Source organism: Schistocerca gregaria, chromosome 7 (genome assembly GCF_023897955.1).
Source record: "Schistocerca gregaria isolate iqSchGreg1 chromosome 7, iqSchGreg1.2, whole genome shotgun sequence".
Taxonomy (NCBI): Eukaryota; Metazoa; Arthropoda; class Insecta; order Orthoptera; family Acrididae; genus Schistocerca; species Schistocerca gregaria.
In genome coordinates this window covers 574,351,034-574,375,240 of record NC_064926.1, presented here as the reverse complement: position 1 = coordinate 574,375,240, position 24,207 = coordinate 574,351,034, and the positions used below count along the sequence as shown (strand labels likewise).

The 24,207-nt window shown below is 44.6% G+C and overlaps 1 protein-coding gene across 9 annotated transcripts in view; it reads right to left on the bottom strand.

The window, feature by feature from the left end:
- LOC126281226 (transducin-like enhancer protein 4) overlaps positions 1-24,207 on the bottom strand; it is a 455,583-nt gene that overhangs the window by 210,956 nt on the left and 220,420 nt on the right. For all 9 annotated transcript variants that reach the window (XM_049979984.1, XM_049979985.1, XM_049979986.1 and 6 more), the window contains one exon: positions 10,130-10,204. In XM_049979984.1, coding sequence (XP_049835941.1) covers positions 10,130-10,204 — 75 coding nt within the window. The remainder of the gene's footprint in view (positions 1-10,129; positions 10,205-24,207) is intronic.

The following is a 24,207-nucleotide window of genomic DNA, read 5'->3' as shown; positions in this document are numbered from 1 at the left end:
CACTAGATATTATACCGATTTCAACATCTCAAAATGAAACCAAATTTGAATAGAGTGAAAAACATGAGACATTATGTAGAAAAATATTCATTAATCTACGGTATCGAAAAATAGGGTTGGTGGGTGGTAATGGTTTAGCAAATAAAGAACCATTACAAGACGTTCGCCCCTAACAAATACCACGAACAATATAGAACAAAATGAGACAACAAAAAGGGTTAGAGCACCTGCCTAGTAAGCAGGAGATCCCGGGTTCGAATCCCGGTCGGGCACACATTTTCAATTCTTCCCGTTGATTCTATCAACGTCCCGTACACAGCTGATAATTGTAATTCATTGCAGTTTCATTCTTCACGGCTGTCACGATCCACCATGGTGAAAGAACACACCACATACACATACATATTCTCCATTCAGGTGTTGCCAGAGCTACAAGAACCAGGCCCGTGGCGTTACTGTGCGCTGTTCAGTTTTTCCATTCGCCGTTGTGTATATCGTACCTTATATTAAATTTTTAAGGACCCTTAAAAGAATGTTAATAGGTGTACGCAAGGGTAATCACTGTATGTGTCACTTTAGGATAGTTAACGGAAGATTCTCTATAACATTGCTTACTTCGTTAATTTGAAAACATAGTATACATTATTGCGTTACGAACCAATGTTGGAAAAAAAAGCTCGCTTTTCGAAAAATATGCCCTGCAGTAACTAGTAAGAAGTCTGGAAAACGCGTATCAGTGTGCCCAAATTATAAAATTGCGCAAAAAAGCTTGACGTTTAATTTCATGAACATGTCCTTGCCAGAAAGATATAATTGCTGAATAAGTTTCCATAGAATTTTGCTAACTGTATTTGCTGATATTACAGACTTAAGCTTCGAGCATTAGAATGGCCTGTGTCTTCAGGTGTGTGTAAGTTACTCCTAATCTCTAGTCAAATGCGACTGCCTTTCTTGTTAACATAATTTGCTTTTTTATTTTCATCTCGCATTAACACTAACAACTTGTCATAAGATGCGTAACTCATAGGAAAATAACACACTAAATTTTGGTTCCGTCATTCTCATTTCAGTCAGTAAATTAACAGGTGATCAGTGGCTCCTTTTTTCAGCCAATCTCAGGCCCATTTCCTATTTTTTGGTTGTTTTGTGTTGCTTGCAAGATATAGCCAATATAACTGCAGCTCACGCTTTCTCCTGTACATTCGGCATCTTCGCGTCGCTGGCTGACAGTTTTTGTCAATATTACTGATGGTGTGACGACGCGCCAATATACTGATGGTTTCACAAACTAATATTGCCAATACATATTGAAGGTGTGCAGGCTATCTACGCCGTCCACGCTTTTGGCGATTATACGACTCTCACCTAGCAAGTGTAAGCAGGGAACCCATCGAACCGAGTCGCACCTGCAACTTAAGCCGTGAGCAACACCGTCTACAAAATTTCAGCAGTCGCTCAGATGATGATTTCCTAAAAGGAAAGCCGGCCGCGGTCGCCGCTACGGTCGCAGGTTCGAATCCTGCCTCGGGCACAGATGTGTGTGATGTCCTTAGGTTCGTTAGGTTTACGTAGTTCTAAGTTCTAGGGGACTGATGACCTCAGATGTTGAGTCCCATAGTGCTCAGAGCCATTTGAAACATTTGAATCCTAAAAGGAAAACAATGGTGTAACAGAACGTTAAGTCACGGTTTCTTGTTGTGACAAAATTTAGCGACTGAGCATTATCATACCTCACAGCTCGCAGGCGCCATCTGCCAAGAGCTGTGTGCACTAATGTTAAGGGCTTTTTTGCAGGGTGAACTATATGAAAAAAAATCGTAAATTAGTTACAAACTACGGCGTGCACACACTTTATTCGACATGTCAGCGTCACTACAGATATTTGGATTTAGGTTATGACACATTGGATATGCCTGCCATCAGTGGCGACGACGTGGCGCAGACGAAAAGCGAAATTCTGCGTGACCCCCTGAAATGTCGGGACACCGATGCTGTCGAAGGCCTCCTGAATGTCTGTGTTCAGCTCGGCAATGGTTTTGGGGTTATTGCTCCACGCCTTGCCTTTATTACAGCACCGCAACAAGGAGTCTCATGTGCGCAGATCCGGAGAATGTGACTGCCAAGCGAGGCCTATGCCAGTGGCGTCTGGGTCTCCCGAAGTGCTACTCCAGGGCATCAGACACTCTTCCGCTTCGATGGGGTCGAGATCCGTCTTGCACGAACGACATCTTGCCGAAATGACGGTCACTTTGGATAATGGGGATGAAATCATCTTCCGAAGCCTTCACGCACAGTTCGGTAGTCACCGTTGTTGTTGTTGTTGTTGTTGTTGTTGTTGTTGTTGTCTTCAGTCCTGAGACTGGTTTGATGCAGCTCTCCATGCTACTCTGTCCTGTGCAAGCTGCTTCATCTCCCAGTACCTACTGCAACCTACATCCTTCTGAATCTGCTTAGTGTACTCATCTCTCGGTCTCCCTCTACGATTTTTACCCTCCACGCTGCCCTCCAATGCTAAATTTGTGATCCCTTGATGCCTCAAAACAGGTCCTACCAACCGATCCCTTCTTCTAGTCAAGTTGTGCCACAAACTTCTCTTCTCCCCAATCCTATTCAATACCTCCTCATTAGTTACGTGATCTATCCACCTTCAGTATTCTTCTGTAGCACCACATTTCGAAAGCTTCCATTCTCTTCTTGTCCAAACTAGTTATCGTCCATGTTTCACTTCCATACATGGCTACACTCCAAACAAATACTTTCAGAAACGACTTCCTGATACATAAATCTATATTCGATGTTAACAAATTTCTCTTCTTCAGAAACGCTTTCCTTGCCATTGCCAGTCTACATTTTATATCCTCTCTACTTCGACCATCATCAGTTATTTTACTTCCTAAATAGCAAAACTCCTTTACTACTTTAAGTGTCTCATTCATTTCCTAATCTAATTCCCTCAGCATCACCCGATTTAATTTGACTACATTCCATTATCCTCGTTTTGCTTTTGTTAATGTTCATCACCGTACTATCGACGAATATCGCACCGATTATTCCCTGACTGGACATTGCACACCACACAGTCATCCGTTGAGGGTGAAGCGACTTTTCGATCACGAAATGCGGATTCTTAGTCCCACAAATGCGCCAATTCTGCTTACTGACGATAGCCCATATGATCATCAATTTTTCGCCTAATGTCATACCTTCACAATCGGAAGGCAATATTTCCGATAAATACTTTTCACTAGTCCTTCTCCGTAGCTCAGAGCCACTGTCTGGTTGCCACTCGCACCAACAGGATTCAACTCCCAGGACTGCCCGTGAGATTTCCTTGGAGGGAAGACTGGCATCGACCCGAAAATTAGCAGCTCCGAGCCCTGGGAAGCTGGGGGCCGCGGCGACGAGCGTACAGTCTGCCACACCACAGCCACTGCGGGCGCTCCCAACAGAATTGTCCGCCAGGGCTGCAAAGCGAAGCTTACAACGTTTCACTTTATACCACGGACTACAGAACGGACAAGCTTAACGCGACTTTTGTAAAAGTAAGAAATAAAACTCTACCGCCCTAATTGCTCTACAGCGCATACGTGAAGCACGTTGTTTTTTGCTCGCCAACTCTCTACAGAGAACCTCTTTACGGAGCCAGGGAAAGGCCAGTCACCTGGGTCGATATTTCGCAGCGGGGAACTGCTCGCCCCGCGGAGTGTTGCTTTATTTTCCGTTTATGGGATAACGGCAGCGCGAAAATGCGGCGTAAGATGCCGGAGGAGCGAACCCTTCCGACGGACGTAAATTAAAAAGTCGGCAGATAGAAACGAGCGCGGAGCGGCCACTGTCCCCGGAGGACAGCTGTCGTGGCAACACGCGGCCGGCCGGCCTAATTGCTCTCCGCGTGTTTTGTCCGGGACCGCCGTCTCCGCCACCTCGGCCACTCATTAATTTACTCATTAAAAATGGCCATTAAGTAAACCCGCTTTAATGACTCGCAGGTCACGCCGGCGCTAAATTTATTGCTCGTAACGGCAGAAAAGTCTCGAGGCGCCAAATTGCTCGCGCAGGTTGTGGTGGTGTTCCCCCCGTTCATGGCGCGTTCTGCTCCCTGCTAACGAAGTCACGCGACTGCCACCAACTTCGCAGATTCCCTCAAAAGATGCGACGACGCTGCCACTGCTACCAAATCGATGAAATGCAGAGCTCCTACTGAGCAGTAATTAGTCTCATACTTGCTATCGGATGCCTCATTCAGAGGAGAGCTATCGATACAGCTACAATTATACCTATGGCGTGCGGAGGAAAAATTGTAGGAGTATATCAGTGTTATTTTCGTCTATTCTTTTCCACTAACTGGGAGAAGAGTTATCGGATCGAGCTGTATAAACCAGAATTTCTCTAGATACCAAGTCGTCAACATTACGTCAGATATTTGCTGCTTGAAAAGCTGTGGAATGTTGTCCTCCTAAATCTGGGGTAGGGCTCATGGAGGGTAAGTCTCATCGCGATGCACATCGCATGTACCGATCGCCCCCCCCCCCCCCCCACCCCCTTCTCTCTCTCTCTCTCTCTCTCTCTCTCTCTCTCTCTCTCTCTCTCTCTCTATCTATCTATCTATCTATCTATCTATCTCTCTTACCTATGTTGGAAGAACATTAACGGTACCGAATTACTGATCGAACGAAACCTCGTGGGTGAGGCAACGGTCTTGCCGCAGGGGTACCACTTCCCGAAGTTAAGCGCTCTGGGGCTTGGCTGGCACTTGGATGGACCACCGTCCCGGTCTGCCGAGCGCTGTTGGCAAGTGGAGGTGCACTCAGCCCTGTGAGACCACTGACGCCTAAGGACCGAGGATGACACGGCGGCCGGTCGGTGCCGCCCGCCCGGTGTTTGTTTTACTTCGTGCGTGAATTAAATATCTTTAGGTTTCTTCCAATATATCCTGCGTGGTATCTCTGTCACGACTAGATTCGACGTTCCAGAACATAAATCACGACTGTCAGTTCAGTGACCGCTCCCCAATTACGTAGGGAAACGATGTTAGGTATCTTCGTCTATTTAGAGCACTACATTACGTTTATTCATTTTGAAAATCAGATTTCAATCTTCGCACGAACCGTTGATCATATTCTTATTGCGCACCAGAGTAACATTCCTACACACGTCTGTGTCGCACTTAACAGTTTCAGCGAGGGTCAAGCGCTTCTGTTCCTAGATTTCCGGTGAAGGGGCCAGCTTTCTACAACTGTAACCGATAAAAAATCAGTTATTTTGTGAATAATCCTATCTAAAAAGCTGAATGTTTCCTCCCCGTCATCATATCTAAACTTAGAACTTGTGAAACAAAGTCCACTCTCAATTTCAACAAGTTGCGAGGAAGATACGATGAAGTGGGCGGCAAATGACACTGAACATTGTTCTAAGATCGGATGTGGTGATGACTGACGTAGACAGAACATAACACTTTTCGTAAATAAATAAATATCCGATACAGACAGTCTTATTACCCGAAGTTTGCATTTCATCGCGGACTCTTAATGGGAATTTACTTCGTGTACTAAAAAATCATATTAAAATTACCTGCTTACTTATCTGTGGTAAACTGATAACCAATAAAAGTGTATCTGCTTTGTGATACGAACCTTCCGTGTGGAAATTTAAAATTAGCGTCGATGCCAAGTGAAGTAAAGGAGTTCCTCAGGCCCGTTGTTATACACGCAGCCCGCAGCTCCAGTGCTCCGTAATTTTTTTTTTTATTTTTATTTTTTTGCGTCACTGTGCCGTTCATTGTTTGCAGGATGTGCTGCACAGATATACAGTCTAAGTGTTCTTAATGAAGTGGCAGCTGAGTGGCGATAGAGGAAAAACCGCTGATACATTCTAAACCCACTTGTCGCGGCCCCTTATCAGACTCGAGTGCAACAACTTGCGACACCGGAATACGAAAGCTACTCCAGTTGTCAGATACGACAAACACTTGCAAAGCGTTCTTCTTTTTTCTCCCCTAAGGCCCGGTAAACAGCGTGCGTCTCGAGAGCGGCAGAGCCGGCCTTATCAGGGAGCCGCAGTGTGATGACGCGGGCCTTCACACCGCGGGCTGTGACCACCTCACTACTGGGTACCGCTGACAAAGCGATGCAGCTCACACTTGCGCAACAGTACGCCGGGCTGGCGTGCCCTGTGGCCTGGCTCCTCTCGAACAAACATCTGCCACTTCTACTGTCCAATTACAACGCAACTCGGCCGCATGTGATCGCCGTTTTTTCAAAAGACAAACATCGAGGGTGCAAGCCGGGTTATCGGTTAGGTCGAGCTGATAGTCGCTAGACCACGTAATTTTGAGTACGAGGTTTTGCGGTCACGTCGAAATTAGGAGTTACTCAAAAGGCCCGCTTTTATACGGCATCTATTCACAAGGACGTGTACTGATATAAAGTGAAATCTTACGAACAAGGGGGGTGGGGGGCACGACGTTGGGATCACGGATTTACTTCATACTTTGTACACCTTTAGTAGGCTATTGAAACAATAACGTTAAAGTTGCAAGGTGTACTACTCTGGCAATTCTGAGAATATCGCAAGGTGAGTTTTATGCGTCTTTTACGTAACTGATATATCTATGCGTAGGTGCGGGATGGTAGAGTTCGTGGTGCTCAAGTGGTTACATTGGAGCTTTCGTAAGACGAACGTAGAAGAGGCGGCGGTTCGACTCCCGCTCAAACCTTTGCTTCTGTAGCACAAGTGTGAATTCTGTGATACTAAAAAAACTTGTACATTCATTACTCGTTCTTGCCACATTAGCTACATCTTACGCTATGCGGGTTAACTGTCAAATGGGGCCTACCTGAGTGAGTGCAGGTCGAGGCGACTAGGTGCAAAGAAGTTCCGAGTACCTTTACCAGATTGCATGCGTAAGGGAGTTCGTACGCACACATTTTCATGAAAACTCTACGCATTACTTCATTTACTTGCCGATAGTTATTAATATGTTTGTTCTCACGATTACATTTCAACAAAAATAATAATCAGCCAAATAATACGAAATTCACTACAACTTCATGCAAATACACGTGGTTTTTTTTAAATTATGTTACCTCCCAAATGTCATAAATTGAATAATATGACCAGAGATGAAAAAAATGGATTAAAAAATTAAGGGTGAGAGGGAACCACTAACCACCCTACGAACAGATACATATATGTTACGTAATAAGCGCGTAAAACTTCTCTTGCGATTTTCTCGAAATTGTCAGAGTAGAGCAACTTACTATTTACACGTTATGTTGTTTTAATGGCCTAGTAAAGGTGTAGAAAGTCTGAAGTGAATCAGTGATCCTAACGTCGTGGCTTCCCCTTGGAAGTAACGGTAGTGCGTCGACTGATCAATTCAGAAATAGTTACACAACTGCCTACTGGACTTGGTGCATGAGGGAAAAAAAGTTGATCCTGGAAAGTACTTCATCGGGAAATCGAAGCCGCAGAACAAGCCATGCCCGAGTATGTAACTGAGAGTGAAGAATGAGTAGTTGTGTAGGGAAGAATCGCACAGAGTGATTTGAATTACTCAAAACGTCTGTTTGTATACAGCAAGAAATAAACATTAAACTGAAAGTAATTCACTTGCCACTAAAGTTACGCTCTACCAAAACTACGGTTTGGTAGTTTATACCTATACATAAATGACGAAGTAAATGGCAGGATTACCTGTACTACTGCTAGCACTTGCAGGAAAAAAAAAAGAAAAAAAAAACGCTAACGCCTTATCTTTGTTCTTTGTTTTACACGTAATCACAACCTCACATCGTCCAGTGTTAGTCCATTGCGCATTTCATATATTTGCCAGTATAAATTGCATTTTGTGAGTAATAAAAATTAGTTGATAGCGTAGCTTCTGCGTTTTATGCAACGAAAGCAACTAGTTTTGCTGCAAGTAGCACGGTTTTCACGTAGCAACCTGAAACATGTACGTCATTACTGTTACTTTGTACGCAGTGGAACGTTCTTCATCAGGATCGAAGGCGAAAGTTTGCCGTTATTGTCAATAAGTGTCAAGTTATTTATGAATAACACAAACGTGTTTTACATAAGCTCGACGAAGTATCTAAGCTGTGTTTGGTAAGTATTTGTTTTGCTACTTTATATAATTTTTTTAGGAAATTGCGTTTCCTAAAAGAATATGATAAATCTGTATTATTTTATATTTTTACTACAACATCCATACGTTTCACGCTACAAATCAGTTTTAAAATGAAACCTGAACTAAACATTGATAATTTCAATTTTGCTATAAATACTGTTTATTTTAACGTGAGAGACAGGAGGCTTAGTATTTGCAACAGTAATGTTCCACAGGTTGCGCGGCCTTTTATACAAGGTGTTTCACAATTCACGTGACACACTTCCAGAGGGGACTCAGTAGATCAAGTTTTACTTTGGAATTCATGTCCGGAAACGTCTTCCAACTACGTTACAGAACGTCGAAATTACAGACGCCAGTATGTATACACAGGGTGATTCCGTGATGATGTTACATGCCGGTACTTTCAATGATGATGGAAAGGAATAAATCTGAATGAGTCGAATGTTATAATCGAAAACCGTTCCGGCAATTCTAACAGTGGAATACATGTACTGGTAAGGTCGTAGGGTAGGCAACCTTCAGAAGTGGTAGAATGGACCAAAGCAAGGGGAAAATGTCCAATAAACATGGACTCTAAGATACCTACCTTAAGCGCTACAAGCATTTGTTTAATAGAGGAGATGGGTTTCACAGAAGCAAAGATGGACAAATGCTCGTAGCATTTCAGTACCCGTGTTTACTGGACCTTTTTTCCTTGTTTTGGTCCATACCACCACATCTGAAAGTTGCCTACCCTACAGTTTTAGCAAGAACAGTACCAGTACCTGTATTACATAGTCAGGGGTATCAGAACGACTTTCGGTTACAACATTCAACTCGACTGTTTCCAGTAATGGGACCATTAACTCAAATTGATACCTCTACCCTTCTCCATCACCTTAGATAGTTGGTATTATCACCACGTAATCACCCTGTATATATGCATACATTTACAGGCGCCAGCGCCTTTAATTTCGACGCTGTGCAGCGTCGTTGGATGACTATTTCCGGACATGGATTCCTATGTAAGACTTGATCTAGTAAGTGCTCTCCACATAAGTGCGAAATACCCTGCACATCCTCTGTCGGTTTCTAGAAGGTTCACCGCTTCTGGTTTTAGGGGAATCTATCACGACACTGATCGCGTGCGCGTACAAAACGACCGAAATTAAGTAACACCCGACAGGCAGGCAACACACCAAACGTACAGGTAACGCGGTTACGATCTTAAATGACCGAGGCTACTAGGAAAACGAACGTAATCCACTCTTACGTATGATAATCTACAGTAGCCTATGGGAGTCGTACGGCTACCACGCAGTATTAAACCGATCCATCACAAATCGCAATGTTTTCTATTACTGATGATCCTCTCGGATTATAAGTTACGTACCGTTTCAACATGAAATTAAAAAACATACCGTGGATGTATTCTAAATGTGAAATAAGCCTCATTCTCGAAACTGCTTATTCGTATAGATTCATTTACCACTACACACACCTCACAATCCACGAACCTATAATAATAAATGAAGACCAAAATACCTTGTCTGACAATAGTACACAGTATAACACTAACCATAGGTTTCGTTAATGTTAACTAGTCCATTTATGACTGAATATGGAAGAAACTGGAATGAAACACGAAACGTACACTGCTCAAGTGTCTTATACGAGGTATAAATGTTAATTATACAATTATTTGGGAAGTAACAGCAGTGAAATTAAAATCAAATACATCTAAACATTTCAACAACAATCAGTTTTTCAAAGGGATATACTGTTAATTTTCTTTTTTTTTTGTTAACGAAGAGAAGTGTTAGAAGAAACTAAGGAAACAGGTTCAAGAGAAATGACGCCTGAAGTGCGTGCGTACACACACACACACACACACACACACACACACACACACACACACACACACACACCAGAGAGAGAGAGAGAGAGAGAGAGAGAGAGAGAGAGAGAGAGAGAGGAGGGGGATGGAGGAGGTTATCCTAGTGTGAAAGACGGACTCACCCCTACTACGGCGTTCAGTTCCGTCATCGTGACCTGCTTAGCCCGCTCCACCGCCGTCGCCACCTGTTGTTGATGCTGCAACACAAGACCACAAAATATCACTATCTCTATCTCTATTCTTCTCAGTGTAAAAAGTAATCTCAAAGTAGGTCGAGAAAAAACTGCCTCTGTTTTGTCCCGTACAATTCTAGGCAAAATAACTGCAGTGCAGGAGCAGGAAAGGTGGGGGATGCTTGATTCCGATGATCAAAATAAGGTAAATTATTTCTATTAATATAGACGGATAAAAAATCACAACACCAAAAATTAATACAGATTACTGAAATTTGGGGAGTACATTTGTCAGGCAACCTATTTAAGTAATTAACACTGCAAGATCACAGATTAATGTAAGATCGAGGGAAAACACTGCAAATGTGAAATGCTTATACATCAGAATGTTGAATGTAAGCTCAAAAATGTGCATGCCTTGTGTTGTACAAGTGCCGGATGTCAGTTTGTGGGCCAGAGTTCCGTGCCTGTTACTCTCGGTCGGTGAATATAGGGACGGTTAACGCTGGTTGTGGATGACACTGCAGTTGTCCGTCGACGTCCCGTATGTGCCCGATTGGACATAGATCTGGTGATCGAGTAGGTCAACGCAACATACCGACACACTGTGCAGTACGATTGGTTACAACAGCGGTATGTGGACTAGCATTATCCTGTTGGAAAACACCCTCTGGAATAGTGTTCACGAATGGCAGCACAACCAGTCGTAACAACAGACTGAGACTTACTGTCAGGTGCGTGCGACTACCTCCTGAGTGCTCCAGCTGTCCTATGAACTCGCACTCCAGGCCGTAACTCCAGCTGTAGATCAAGTGTGTGTGGTACAGATACTAGACGGCTGCAGGCTTTCAACTGACCTCCCCCTAATGAACACGCGGCAATCACTGGCACCGAGGCCGAAGCAGGTTTCATATAAAAAACCAGCAGACCTCCATACTGTCGTCCAATGACCTCTGGCTTGACAGCACCTAAGTCGCAAATGGCTGTGGTCTGCAGTCAGTGGAATGCACGCTACGGGGCGTGTGGCACGGAGCTGTCCTCGAAGCTGCTCAAATTGCTGCTCAAATTGCTGCTTTGCAGCACGATTCGACGGAGCCGTGCAGCCGAACACGATGGTCCTGTCTCTCCCTGGCGTCAAGTGGCCCTCCAGAGCCCGGTACTGTTGCCACGCCGGTATGTGGACGAGCATGTTCAGCGGATCCATTTCTGCCAAGTCTTCCGCAGCAGCCCATTTACACGACCTCGTTCTCACTCTCTGAGGTGGTGGTGATGGTGTCTTCGTCGCCTTAAAAGCAGTCCCGGCGAACGCACCTCACACGTCCAGTCTCAACGCAACTGTGGCACCGTCACGGCGTGTATTTAAAGCAAACCCGATTCGCATCCTCTTAGAAGCGCTACTAACGCCACTTTTATGCGACTGGCGCCAAATATGAATCGTCATCTTTCAGATGTAAAAACACGCCTACCAACTTTCGTCAGAGTCGTGCAACTACTCCTGAGTGCTGCGATTGTTTTTCCATCAGTTTATGTCCTGTAGTGTGATGGTTGTGAAGCTCCGGCGTTGTACAAAATGTAGCATGTAACCTTATCGCAACGGTTTGTTCACGGAGAATGGAGTTATCGGTAGAGGTGCCGTCGTAAACTTACGTAACACTGAGAGGCCACGTGCTAAGTCCTCTTGAAACGGTTCACACTTTTTATCAACAGCGATGTGTTCGTGCGGTGTGTTCATCAACCGGTCGGGCCATGCTTGCTACCGTGACACGACTGGATGGGCCAGCGTACTTTGAACTCATCGACGGCCAGGCTGCCTGCATCACTTGTGTCATTGCACTACTTGACTCGACAGATGCGTCTGTTCGAATGGACCTAGGCATCATCGGAAGCCTTCGTAGATTCATACTGACGCATGCACTGCCGCTCACGACCGACATTATAAACTGTGTGTCGGACCGAGACTCGAACTCGGGACCTTTGCCTTTCGCGAGCAAGTGCTCTACCCAGTGAGCTACCCAAGCACGACTCACGGCCCGTCCTCACAGCTTTAATTCAGCCAGTACCTCGTCTCCTACCTTCCAAACTTTACAGAAGCTCTCCTGCGAACCTCACAGAACTAGCACGCCTGGAAGAGTTTCGTCTTGTGGGCAAAGTACGTCCTTCACAGATGTATGGCGTAAGCCAGTAACAACAGAATTGGCGAGACTTGTTCGTGGAAGCATGTTGTCTTGTTTTGCGCATACGAAAAACCTATTTGTTATAGATATGTGGACACGTGTTATGTTAGCGCATTAATAATTCATGATGAAATCGTGTTGCAACATGGAAAAATTTTGCCATCGACAAAACATTATGGTAAACGCATACTGTAAGTATTCACTAAGAGTGTCGGCAGATAATCAGTCCGTACGTAACAATGAAGCAGTGCATTATCTGCGTATTTATTTAGCAACACAGCAAATTACTATAATCAAATACTTAAGATACTAATAACAACTTAAAAAGGCATAGAAATTGACAACAGAAGAGCATAAATCGCAAGAATAACAAGCTGTCATTCTTTTATACAATGGATTTCATCCTGGTTCACAATAAAGAAGTCAGCTAAAAAAGCGTAAATGGCCGTGAACAGTAACTTGGTGAATCGTCTGCTGTCACCATGTTGACATTTTAGCGAAGTTGGCTTTTTCCATCGGTAGTACGGAACAAAACATCTGCCGTCGTATACTCGTATCTTGTTGACATTGGTTCATATTTTTTGGTGAGAAGCCCAGGGGAGTTTCCGTATTTGCCATGCTTCGGTGAGATCAAAATCGTCGGCGAGCGCAACCCATTTCCACACCTTCGGACAGTTGGCGTAACGGGAGCAAAGGATTACTGTGTGTTTATTTTAATATATACTTTGACAATAGTATTTGGGGCACCGGTAGGTAGGTCCTATCGATTCAGTTGATACGCAGATGGTGCTGTTTACCACTTCCTTGCCGGCCTGTGCGGCCGAGCGGTTCTAGGCGCTGCAGTCTGGAACCGCGCGACCGCTGTTGTTGCAGGTTCGAATCCTGCCTCGGCCACGGATGTGTGTGATGGCCTTAGGTTAGTTAGGTTTAATTAGTTCTAAGTTCTAGGGGATTGATGACTTCAGAAGTGAAGTCGCATAGTGCTCAGAGGCATTTGAACCATTTTTTGAGCCACAACAACGCACGACGACGTATAGCTAATACCAGAAACAAAAACAGTCGGGGGAAGGTGGAGCTCTGCCCTCGTCATCTGTCGAGGGCGTTTCTATCTTACTGAACTGTGGTTTGCATTTCTCTTCAAAGCCGTACGGCACATTTCGATCACAGAAGCTGACAGTGGAGTGGTACTGCAAGCGGGGTTCCGACGACGCGCCATTCGCACTGCCCACTGTGCCGGCTAGGAGGGTGCAAGCGTACAGTCAGCGCCGGCTGCGAGCAGCACAGATTGCGAATAGCGCTCCGCCGACTCGTTTAATGGAGCCGTCAGCAGGCGGAGAGGCGCCGCAATTGAGATTAATGCCGACAAGTTCCCGCGTGGGAGCGGACAGCGCACCGCGGCCAGAGGGGCCACCTGCCCAACTGTTTGCCCCCCTGGTTGTCGCAAATAGGGCACGAACGTTCGCGGCTTCCGCAGTCAGGCACACCATCTCGACACACGTCTGCTACAGGGAAAGTGCCACTGCATCTCTGCCTGCTCTCGCTACAGTGACGAGTGAAAGTATTCACACACCTTGGTCCCTACTGAACATGTTTATTAGGAGGTAAGATAAACAGAGCTGTTATTTGGTAAACCAACAGCATCGGGATTCCTTCCTAATCTGTACATGCCAAAGGACTCGCTTAGCGCCAACTGCTTCGCTCAAGTACTCTTAGACTTTAGTCTGCACATACTTTTTCTTGTTTTTCCTTAATCGAATTTTTACGTTATTTACAAATTATACCACCTTCTAACATTTTCACACTAATTTTCACCGAAGCACGATATTCCTCAAGTTTACTTCAGACCAAAATGTGATTCTGGTAGCTGGAGTCCAAAGTTCTTGTAGATCATGCCTTTTGCGTTCTTGTGGTGAAACTTTCATCGCCTAACACAAATTTCCGTCTGTCTAACCGTGAAGTAAAATACCAGTTTTCACAGATTCAGATTTAAATTTTTTTTAATATAATGAAACATTTCCTTAAAATTTCTCATCCCCTATTTCGCACCCATACGGGGTTGCATTTCCAACAACAGTGAAATACGTAATTTTATTTCTAACAGAGAAGCCAAATTCAAATTACCGTAGACATACCTTTGAAAACCACTTAGCAGTTGAGTTTCCAGACACAGTTAATCGCATTTTTCTTTTTTTAATTTCTAAGAGAGAACCAAATACAAATTTTCATAATTTAACTTCAAACATGCTTGCATAATCAAATATTTGCAAGAACATTTGACCCCCTTTTTCACTACCACGGAGGTTTCATTCCCAAAAACAGTGAAATATCTATTTTTTTTATTTCCAATCTAGAAGCCTAATTCAAATTTTCTAAGATTTACTTTTAAAAGTGCTTTGATAATTAAACATGTTAATAAAATCTTTCATCCCCTATTTCACCCCCTTCGGGATGGAATTTCAAAATATCTCTTCTGAAACGACGCCTACAGTATAAGATCACCATCCTCTGCAAATTTCAAGTTTCTGTCCTTCGTGGTTTGGACTGGGCTATGGTCGGTGAGTGAATCAGTCAGACGGGACACTGCCTTTTATATACAGAGATCAACTAAATTAACGATCTGCAGAAAGTAAATAAAAATTCTGCACCAGCTGGCTTCACACAGTGCGGGAAACAGGGTACACACACGACGACAACTGTAAGTGTAGAAACCACTGATGAACCGCATTCCGTGCAGAGCTGCACCTCATCTGTGTTAGTCCTGATAGGCGGTGAATGCCGTGGAACAACTAAATGGGCCGCAAATCGAAGAAAATAACGGTAGAGGAAAGACAAATAGTTATCTCCTAAAATGAATAGCGAAAATCATTTCCAGAAATAGCTAATAACTGACATTATTGGAAGAACCTGGCAACTGCGCAGTCCGCAATATTGCGATTTGGAGAAAGAAATACTCTCATTACTACCAAAAGAAGAGGTCGACCACAGAAGATAACGCAATGGGAACGAAATATATTAATAAGGATGGTCAAATAAAATTGTAAATTTGAAAACTGTGCATTGCCTGCGCATTTTAACGAACAGTTCAGGGAGAAAAATCACACCATCGGATGTTCCTTATTAATAAATGCAGATCATGTAGCTAGGGTAGCTAGAAGAAGACCATATATCAGCAAGAAGAGCATGAAATTGAGACTTTAAATTGCTAGAGAGCATAAAAGCAATAACACAAGTTTCTGGGACACGACACCGTCCACAGATGAAAGTAATTTTAATAAACTTCTAAATTATGGCAGAATTTAGATGTGGAGATAACCATACACTGAGCTGAATCCCAAACACATGCAACACGCAGTAACGCACACTGGTGAAGGAATTATGGCATGGGGATGAATGGCTACATCTGGTGTTGGGAAACAGGTTTCTGTTGAAGGTAACATAATACAATTGAGTATTTAAATATCCTACGGGATCATCTGCAAGAAAGTGCCGATAGCTTGGGTTTACGCACATACTGCTATTTTCAACAAGACAATAGCCCTACACATATAGCGAAAACTGTTCGTCTGGTCTCATGTTTCCAGTACAGAGCGCAGACCCTAAACCAATTGAACATCTTTGGAGTGTGCTTGAAAGAATGGCCAGAAAACATGAAATACGAAGTGAGATTGCCCTGAAACAATGTCTACAACAAAAACGGCAAAATATTACCTCAGAGGCTACCAAAACACTGGGTGCCTTCATGTCAAAGAGGTTAGCAGAAGTGTTACATAGAAGAGAAAAGCCTACAAAGTATTAACATTGTCATTATATTTATGTACATTGTACTTTTCTTTGTAGGATTTAATACATTTTTCCACTATACGAAGCCAGCTGGTACAGAATTTATTACTTTTTGCAGACTACTAGTTTAGTTAATTGGGAAGGAAACCCCATACAGTTGATTTACCAAATAACACATCTGGTTGTCATCTTTAGTTCTAATAAAGGTATCCCACATGAACAAATTAATCGGACACAGACAGCCTGATAACTTTAACGCAATACATCCGGAGAAGCACAGTAGGCCTTTGGCATCTCCGCAGACTGCAGTAGTATTCGGCGCTAACTTAGACAATTATTTTACTTTATACAGCTCCCAATCGCGCATTTTTCTGTGCCAAGGAATATTTAGCTTAAATGTTACAGCTACAGTCCACGTGGGAGAACAGACTGTTCGTTTGTTTATTGTAGTTTAAAGGTGCGAAGTAGTACGAACATCGGTGGAAACTTTAGACCGAAGTCTTTTCCGGCGGCAGTCCAGGCAAAATTCTGCAGGTGTCACGGCCGTCAGTGACAAGATGTATCGACGTCAGATAGAGACGCCAACATGAGGTGGTGTGATCTACTGCGATGGTATCTTTCTCCTCCTCGGCGACCAGTTGTACTTAAGGCTTATTGTGTTGTCTTTGACGTCAGAGCACATGAAAATGGCGTCTCGATTTGATGACTAAATATCGTGCCCCTCTGATACATTAATACGGCGCGATATTCAAGAATTATTCCTCCAGTAGTAAACACATTTGTATGGAGACAGATCCCAAATGCAATATTAATTCGAAGAGGAAGGAAGAAACGAATGAATTTTAGGATTTAACGTCGCGTCGATGACGAGGTCATCAGAAACCGGGCATGAACTCTGATTGCAGAAGGATGAAAGAAGAAAATCTGTCGCGCCCTTTCAAGGGAGCCATCCGAGCAGTCGTCTTAAACAGTCTGGGGAAATCGCAGAAAAGCACTGCACGAGGGTTCAGTTCAAAGAAGAGTGAGGAGTTACTTCAGGTAGAGTAGTAGGAAAAGTATGTTTTATCTCGTGAAAACATCGACAATAATAATAATAATTTTTTATCGAACACGCCCCCCCCCTCCCCCCCGCCAAGCTGCCCAGACATGAACATTATTGAGCATGTCTGGGCTGCCTTGCAACGTGTTATTCAGAAGAGATATCCACCCCCACATGAACCATATACCTTGCCGTTGGTGGGGAGGCTTGCGTGCCTGAGCGATACACATGGCCGTACCGTAGGTGCAACCACAACGGAGGGGTATCTGTTGAGAGGCCAGACAAACGTGTGGTTCCTGAAGAGGGGCAGCAGCCTTTTCAATAGTTGCAGGGGTAACAGTCTGGATTATTGACTGATATGGACTTGTAACACAAACCAAAGCGGCCTTGCTGTGCTGGTACTGCAAACGGCTGAAAGCAGGGGGAAACTACAGCCGTAATTTTTCCCGAGGGCATCCAGCTTTACTGTATGGATTTAGGCTCCAATACGAAGTGGGAGATGAAGCAGCTTTCAAAGGATACAGTAGCATGGAGAGCTGCATGAAACCAGTCTGAGGACTGAAGACCCCAACAACAACAAACGAACACGGGGGCGCAAAATCCAGAAGCCGCGACACTAACTACTGTGCCACCATTTCGTCTGTGGATATTACGTGGTGAAAGGCACATGAAGTACCTCTGAAATACCGGTTGATCAAAAAGTCAGTATGAATTTGAAAACTGAATAAATCACGGAATAATGTAGATAGAGGGTACAAATTGACACACATGCTTGGAATGACATGGGGTTTTATTAGAACCAAATAAACACAAGGTTGAAATAATGTCCGACAGATGGCGCTTCATCTGATCAGAATAGCAATAATTAGCATAAAAAAGTAAGACAAAGCAAAGATGATGTTCTTGACAGGAAATGGTCAATATGTCCCTCAACAATAGCTGTAGTCGAGGAATAATGTTGTGAACAGCACTGTAAAGCATGTCCGGAGTTATGGTGAGGCATTGGCGTCGGATGTTGTCTTTCAGCATCCCTAGAGATGTCGGTCCATCACGATACACTTGCGACTTCAGGTAACCCCAAAGCCAATAGTCGCACGGACTGAGGTCACGGCGAGAGTGGCGGCTGAGCACACGATCATCACCAGACGACGCGCGCAAGAGATCTTCCACGCATCTAGCAATACTTTGCTTTTTTGTTGTTGTAATAAAACCCCATGTCATTCCAAGCATGTGTGTCAATTTTTACCTCTCTATCTACATTATTCCGTGGTTTATTAAGTTTTCAAATTTATACTGACTTTTTGATCACCCAGTACATCTGAAACTTCGACCGTCGTTTCACCACAACCGGTCCAGTATCTACGTCTTATTTTGACCCATCTTCCACTGATTGAAGTCCCTGCGAAATCGGGCCATGGCAAAAAGGTCCGGGAGTGCGACCATAGCAGGAGCCCTCACGTGAATTGGAACGCGCTTCGCGCTTATGTAGCGCACTCATTCCTCGACACAGCGCCTCCCGGGGCATGTCTAGGTGTAATGCGCCTGAGTGAATTAAAGTGTCGGTGGCGATGCCATAATCGAATCTGTCTGAGCTACGATGGACTATGGAACTACCTGGCATGTTGAACGTTATTAGATTTTAAAATAGAAGAGCTGAAGAAATCTGTGATGGGGTCGAGTTCTGGAAGCAGGTGGCGGCGGTCCGCCTGTGAATACCTCCCTCGAATGCGGAAGACGCTCTCCGACACTAATGCGGCGGGAATTTCTGGAAGTCGGCGACGCGTGGGACACGAATGGCGGAGACAAAGCGACGGCACCAGGCGGCTGAATGCGGCGCCGTTTGTCGGCGAGACGCGGCGACAAAAAAGTCGCACCATTAAAAATCTTCCTCCTCTTCCGCGGGAAGAAAGAATTACGTAAATAGGCTGCAGGCGGTATGCTCAGGCCCGTTCTGCCCGAGACGCAAAGTGAATGAACAATACGGCGATGGCAAAAGCTGTAATCAACAGTTAATGGTCTCAGGGGGGAGGACGGCCGTAATGAATGGGCACACCGCTAACTGCGAACCAAAAAACAATGGCAATAGTGCGACAAAGGGCCGCCACAAAGGCAGACAACCGAGTGCGCCGCTGATGTGACGGAAACCCGCCGCAAGATGCGCCGGGTCCCTCGCGACGCCGCGGAGTCACCGAATCACTGGCGCGACTCAAAGAAAGCCTCGAAATGAGGATAACAAGCGACGACGCCACCACACAGTCCCCTGCCATTAAACGCACAATGCCCACCGGCGGGCTACGCGAAGGAGAAAGAAAGAGCGATCAAACCGTGTGGTCGGGCCAACGCCATGTACGGGACTGACGGTTTGTGTGCAATAATTCGTCACGCCTGGACCCGAATGCAGACATCGTAATTAATGTGCCTTCGATGCAGTCCGTTGACACAGTGGAGTTGAGAGAAACAGGAGCAAAAGAAAGGTACATTTGTCCAGCAACCACGATTAAAACCATTTAGCAGGTACAGTGGAGGAAGAAATTATAAAATCAGTAATTTTATCCTTCCCAGTGCCCAAGAACACTAACGTGGTACTTCAGCATCAATTTGGAAATAATTTCTTTCGTTCTGTGTGAAATTTCTGCAAAAAAAGTTGCCGACATCTACGAACAGTTTTTTTCCCAAATATGCATTATCTAAATATATTACTTGGTTTAGCTGGAGAAAAAATTAACACAGAGAACGTAATTAACTCATTTCGTTGAACTATAAACGAACGTTTAGCAGCTTCGCAATAAATTCATCGAGACAGTCGTGAAGTTCCCCTGATATCAGTCACTTCATAAGTGAATGTGTTGAGATACGCAACATACACTAGTCTTCGATTGGCGAAATAGTGGAGCGTGTGTCACGAATACGATGCACGTGTTGGGGTGGCAATCATTAGGACAAAGGCGTTTTTCGTTGCGGCAAGGTCTTTTCACGAAATTTCAATCTCCAACTTTTTCGCCGAATGCGAAAATATTTTCTTGACACCCACCGACACGGGGAGAAATGACCATCGTAATGAAATACGAGAAACCAGAGCTTGCACGAAAAGATTCAAGTGTTGGCTTTTCCCGCGCGCTGTTAAGATGGTGGAACAGTAGGCGAGTGTGAAAGTGTTTCGATGAACCCTCTGCCAGTAACTTAAGCGTAAACTGCACAGTATTCACGTGTGTGTACTTCTAGGAACAGTAGAAATTTAATATCAACTGTTCGTTCTTAAAAATCAAACCTATCCATCTTCCACATCCGCAACGGACTAGCATCATACCAGCTTTTTCCAGTTTCACTTTGCATTTAGAACCCCTATGCAGAGAAGGTGACTCCGTATTTTGTTTGCAAAGATGGTGTCCACACGAGACTACTAGGGCTACTGCGTTTTGAAAACGTAATAATGCGGTGAGTCGTGACCGCGCTGGAATCTGAAAGTGATACAACTTATCACGTAACACATGCGTCTCGTCAACAAAGCTAATCCGTTTATCATAGCCGGAACAAACTCGATTTGCTCCTTCGAGACGCAAAAAGTTTGTTTAGCCCTTGCCTTACATCCTCCTCCACTTGACCACTTTATAGAACTCGTGGACCAGTGACTGACAGTGTAAGAACTCAAATTGTATCGAGTACTATCATATTTGTGGTGTCTGTTCCTACGGAATGTCAGAAAGAATACAGACACATTCACCATTTCGTGGCCGCATATACACAGAATAAAGAAATATCGACGGCGTCGAAATAATTCAGCGGCAAGTAAAAATTCGTGCCGGAACGGTCGCCTTAACAACTTCGGCTAGCCGAACACGCTGTCCACCCCATCCAAATTCTCAACTTGTCTCTCACTACTTCCGTAACGACCTCTCCCCCCCCCCCCCCCCCCCTTTTCGTCCACCGTCATCTTTGCTCGTAGCACTTAGCACTATTCCCGCAAGAGGACGGACCTAGAGTGCAGTCAGACTGATTAAGTCAAGAAATGCCGTCAAGGCGTGTAAGCTACCATTGTACGTATGGTGTACTTTATTCACTTGTGGCCAATGAATTATTTCAAGACCCTTTCATCATGTATCGATTTTTGGCTTATATCACAAGAGAAGAGGGATTGTGGTTTCAGCAGCTTTCGGCGATGATATGTGTTTCCGTCAGTGCCTCGGGATGACTCAGCCCAAGGGTGCTAGGACGACAGAAATGCCCCCGGTCACGATCCGTGTACAATGGCTCTCGGCTCCTGGCTGTGAGGCAACCATTCGTACACAGCCGAACTGCCACGCCTTAAACGGCAGTGGACGGGGGTGTATCCGCTTTATCACGTCGCTCGTCACATACATGGCGAGTATATGACGTGTACGATAGATCGTCTGGGCACGTATCCTCCGCTGGTGTAGCGAGCGGATGGAACTGTTCACTGTAATTTCAGAATTATCGGCTTTCGCAACAACAGAGCCAGTATTTGTGAAACTACAACATCCACGGGGCGCTTTAGAGAAATGTACCATGAATGAGTACAACACCCCATCACGGAGAATTACAGGCAGGAAAATGACGGGCAGAAAAGTGACAATGGATAACCAGGCGTACGTCCTCAATAGAAGTTAATCTAATACTGAGAAACTATGCGGGTTGGAAGAAACTGATCGTACCTATTCGTACTGCAATGTCGGATGACCTATAGCAGCTCCTGCTGCCCTCCTGCATCAGTATTGGAAATAAATGGAGCGGATGCTCCAATTCGACCACTTCGACGTCCCGTCCATACTGTGACGAACTTGAGCTCAGGTGGATGAAGTCTTAGTCTAATTAATAGCAGCATAGTCTCCGATCGCTAACTGCATAGTGTTCCAGTTGTTGCGAACTCGTACGCCAACGCTGGCTAACTTGTAGCACCGGAACCTGAACGATATTGGAAATTTTATACTGCCCGCCACCGATTTAACGCGGTGTATATGCCGCTATAATTCGAGTTATGAACGATGGCCATCTATGTCACGCATTCTCTGATAGCCAATGACCATTCCGCTGTGAATGTTGTAGCCAATGAGAGCGTTAAATGTGATCATAGCGATTTATTTACTCAACTTTTATTCCCATTGTGGCGAGTTGTCATCGCCGACGGTGGAGGCAATCGACAAATTCTACAAGAGCAAGACGGAGGCGTAATTTGTGGGACACACGATTTCAAGCGAAAGATCTTACTTAAAATGAGCAGCAATCCATTCTTTCCCTGACCCCGTTAGCAAACAATTTCACAACTTTAAACCCGCCGAGCCATTTCGCAATGTCATAATTCCAGTTTTTGCTTCCGAATTGGCATGTCGAATGATTTCCTATTACGCGCGCGCGTTTATCGTGTGTGATACGCTGGTGGCGCATTCTGCACAGTTAGGAAGTCCATTTTTCCGATCTAGTCCATAAAATAGCTACTGAAACCAAAAAGAGGAACAAACGAAAACATCGAATAATAGTAAACCTACTCAACCAAACAAGAGATACTCGAGACTACTTCTGAAGTAGTTTACAAGTGCTTGCAACAATACGAGACAGATGGCGCACAAGTGAGCCACTTGTTTGGTATCGGAGCCGGTAATTAAATTGGAGCTATGTTCACAGGATTATCTGCTAGTTCCCGGAGTACTGCGTTTTAACTCCGGTGTACTCTCTCGGTAAGAAGAGGCCTGGTAAGAGTGCGTGTAACCATTACGTATCTGGAGGTGCTTTTATTTTAGTAAAAGTTTAATTCAAGCCTGCAAATTGAATTTTGTTCTGTGGAAACGTAAAGTGCCATAGTTTTGTGCGAATTGTTACCTACTGACTTCGAGCTGAATACACGTTTTATGGTTGTGGAGATCACCGTATAAAGTTTCTATGATGCAGGTGCGGTAGTGTTTTGGCTGTTGGTGGAGCATTTACCAGTCCAGTAGTCGGATCGCTGAATTTTGACTGTAGGACACTGTTTTTGCAATAGTGACGAGTCTCTCCCCATTTTTCGGGTGAAAGTGTGGCTGGTTTTTATTTGTGCAGTGGTGCTGCAAATTGATCGAGGTCCTCTGATATGTGTTTCATAGTCTTCGGAGCGATCCGGCCCTTTGTCTAGATGGCCGAGGATAGAGATATTTTGGCGGCGAGTAGAAGCCCACGTGATGTCACGAAAGCCGACAGAAACGTGAGGAAGCTGAGCGAATTAAACAGGAGACACGTTTCCTAGTAGCTACGCATTGGTCACTTCGGAGCACCGCAGATTGCTGTAATGGAGTGAGGTGGGTGGATGGGGGGCGATGCACAGCGGGCAAGGAGCCGTGTACCACGTCTGTCTGTAGGCGGAAGCTAGTGCTACTCCAATCTGGCACAGAACTGACATCAGAATGACTTGCTACTCGATGCTACTGCCGAAGTCGATGAACAACTTTTGAGACGCCATACTCGATTTCGTCGTATTTCATTGTTTTCATTTTATAACTTGTGTGTTGTGGCAGTACGCCGTTTCAAGACAACAGTGCATTGAAGATTTATCATAAATACGTCTCTCTTCTTACGATTTGTTATAATTAAATGTGGGTAAAAGTGTACAGGAGATCCTAAGACGGATGAAAGATCTCGAGTTGTATGTGCTCGGTGTGTTGGTGTGGTTAGGAGGAATTGTGGCGTTGAAGAAAGTATGTTCATATGCTATTACATGCTAATTTTTTTTCTTCGTCTTCGTATTTGTAACAGGTTCTGAAAGTCTTATTAATGTGCTAGAAGTACGGTCTGCAACAGTCGATGTTATTTACATATAAGAAAGTGCTGTCTCCCACAAATGAGTTGCTTCCGTTCTAATGGTTCTGAGCACTATGGGATGTAACATCTGAGGTCATCAGTCCAGTAGAACTTTGAATTACTGAAACCTAACTAACCTAACGACGACACATACATCCATGCCCGAGGCAGGATCCGAACCTGCGACCGACTGAAGGGCCTAGAACCGCTCGGACACTCCGGCCGACTTCCATTGTATAACTTTAGCGTGA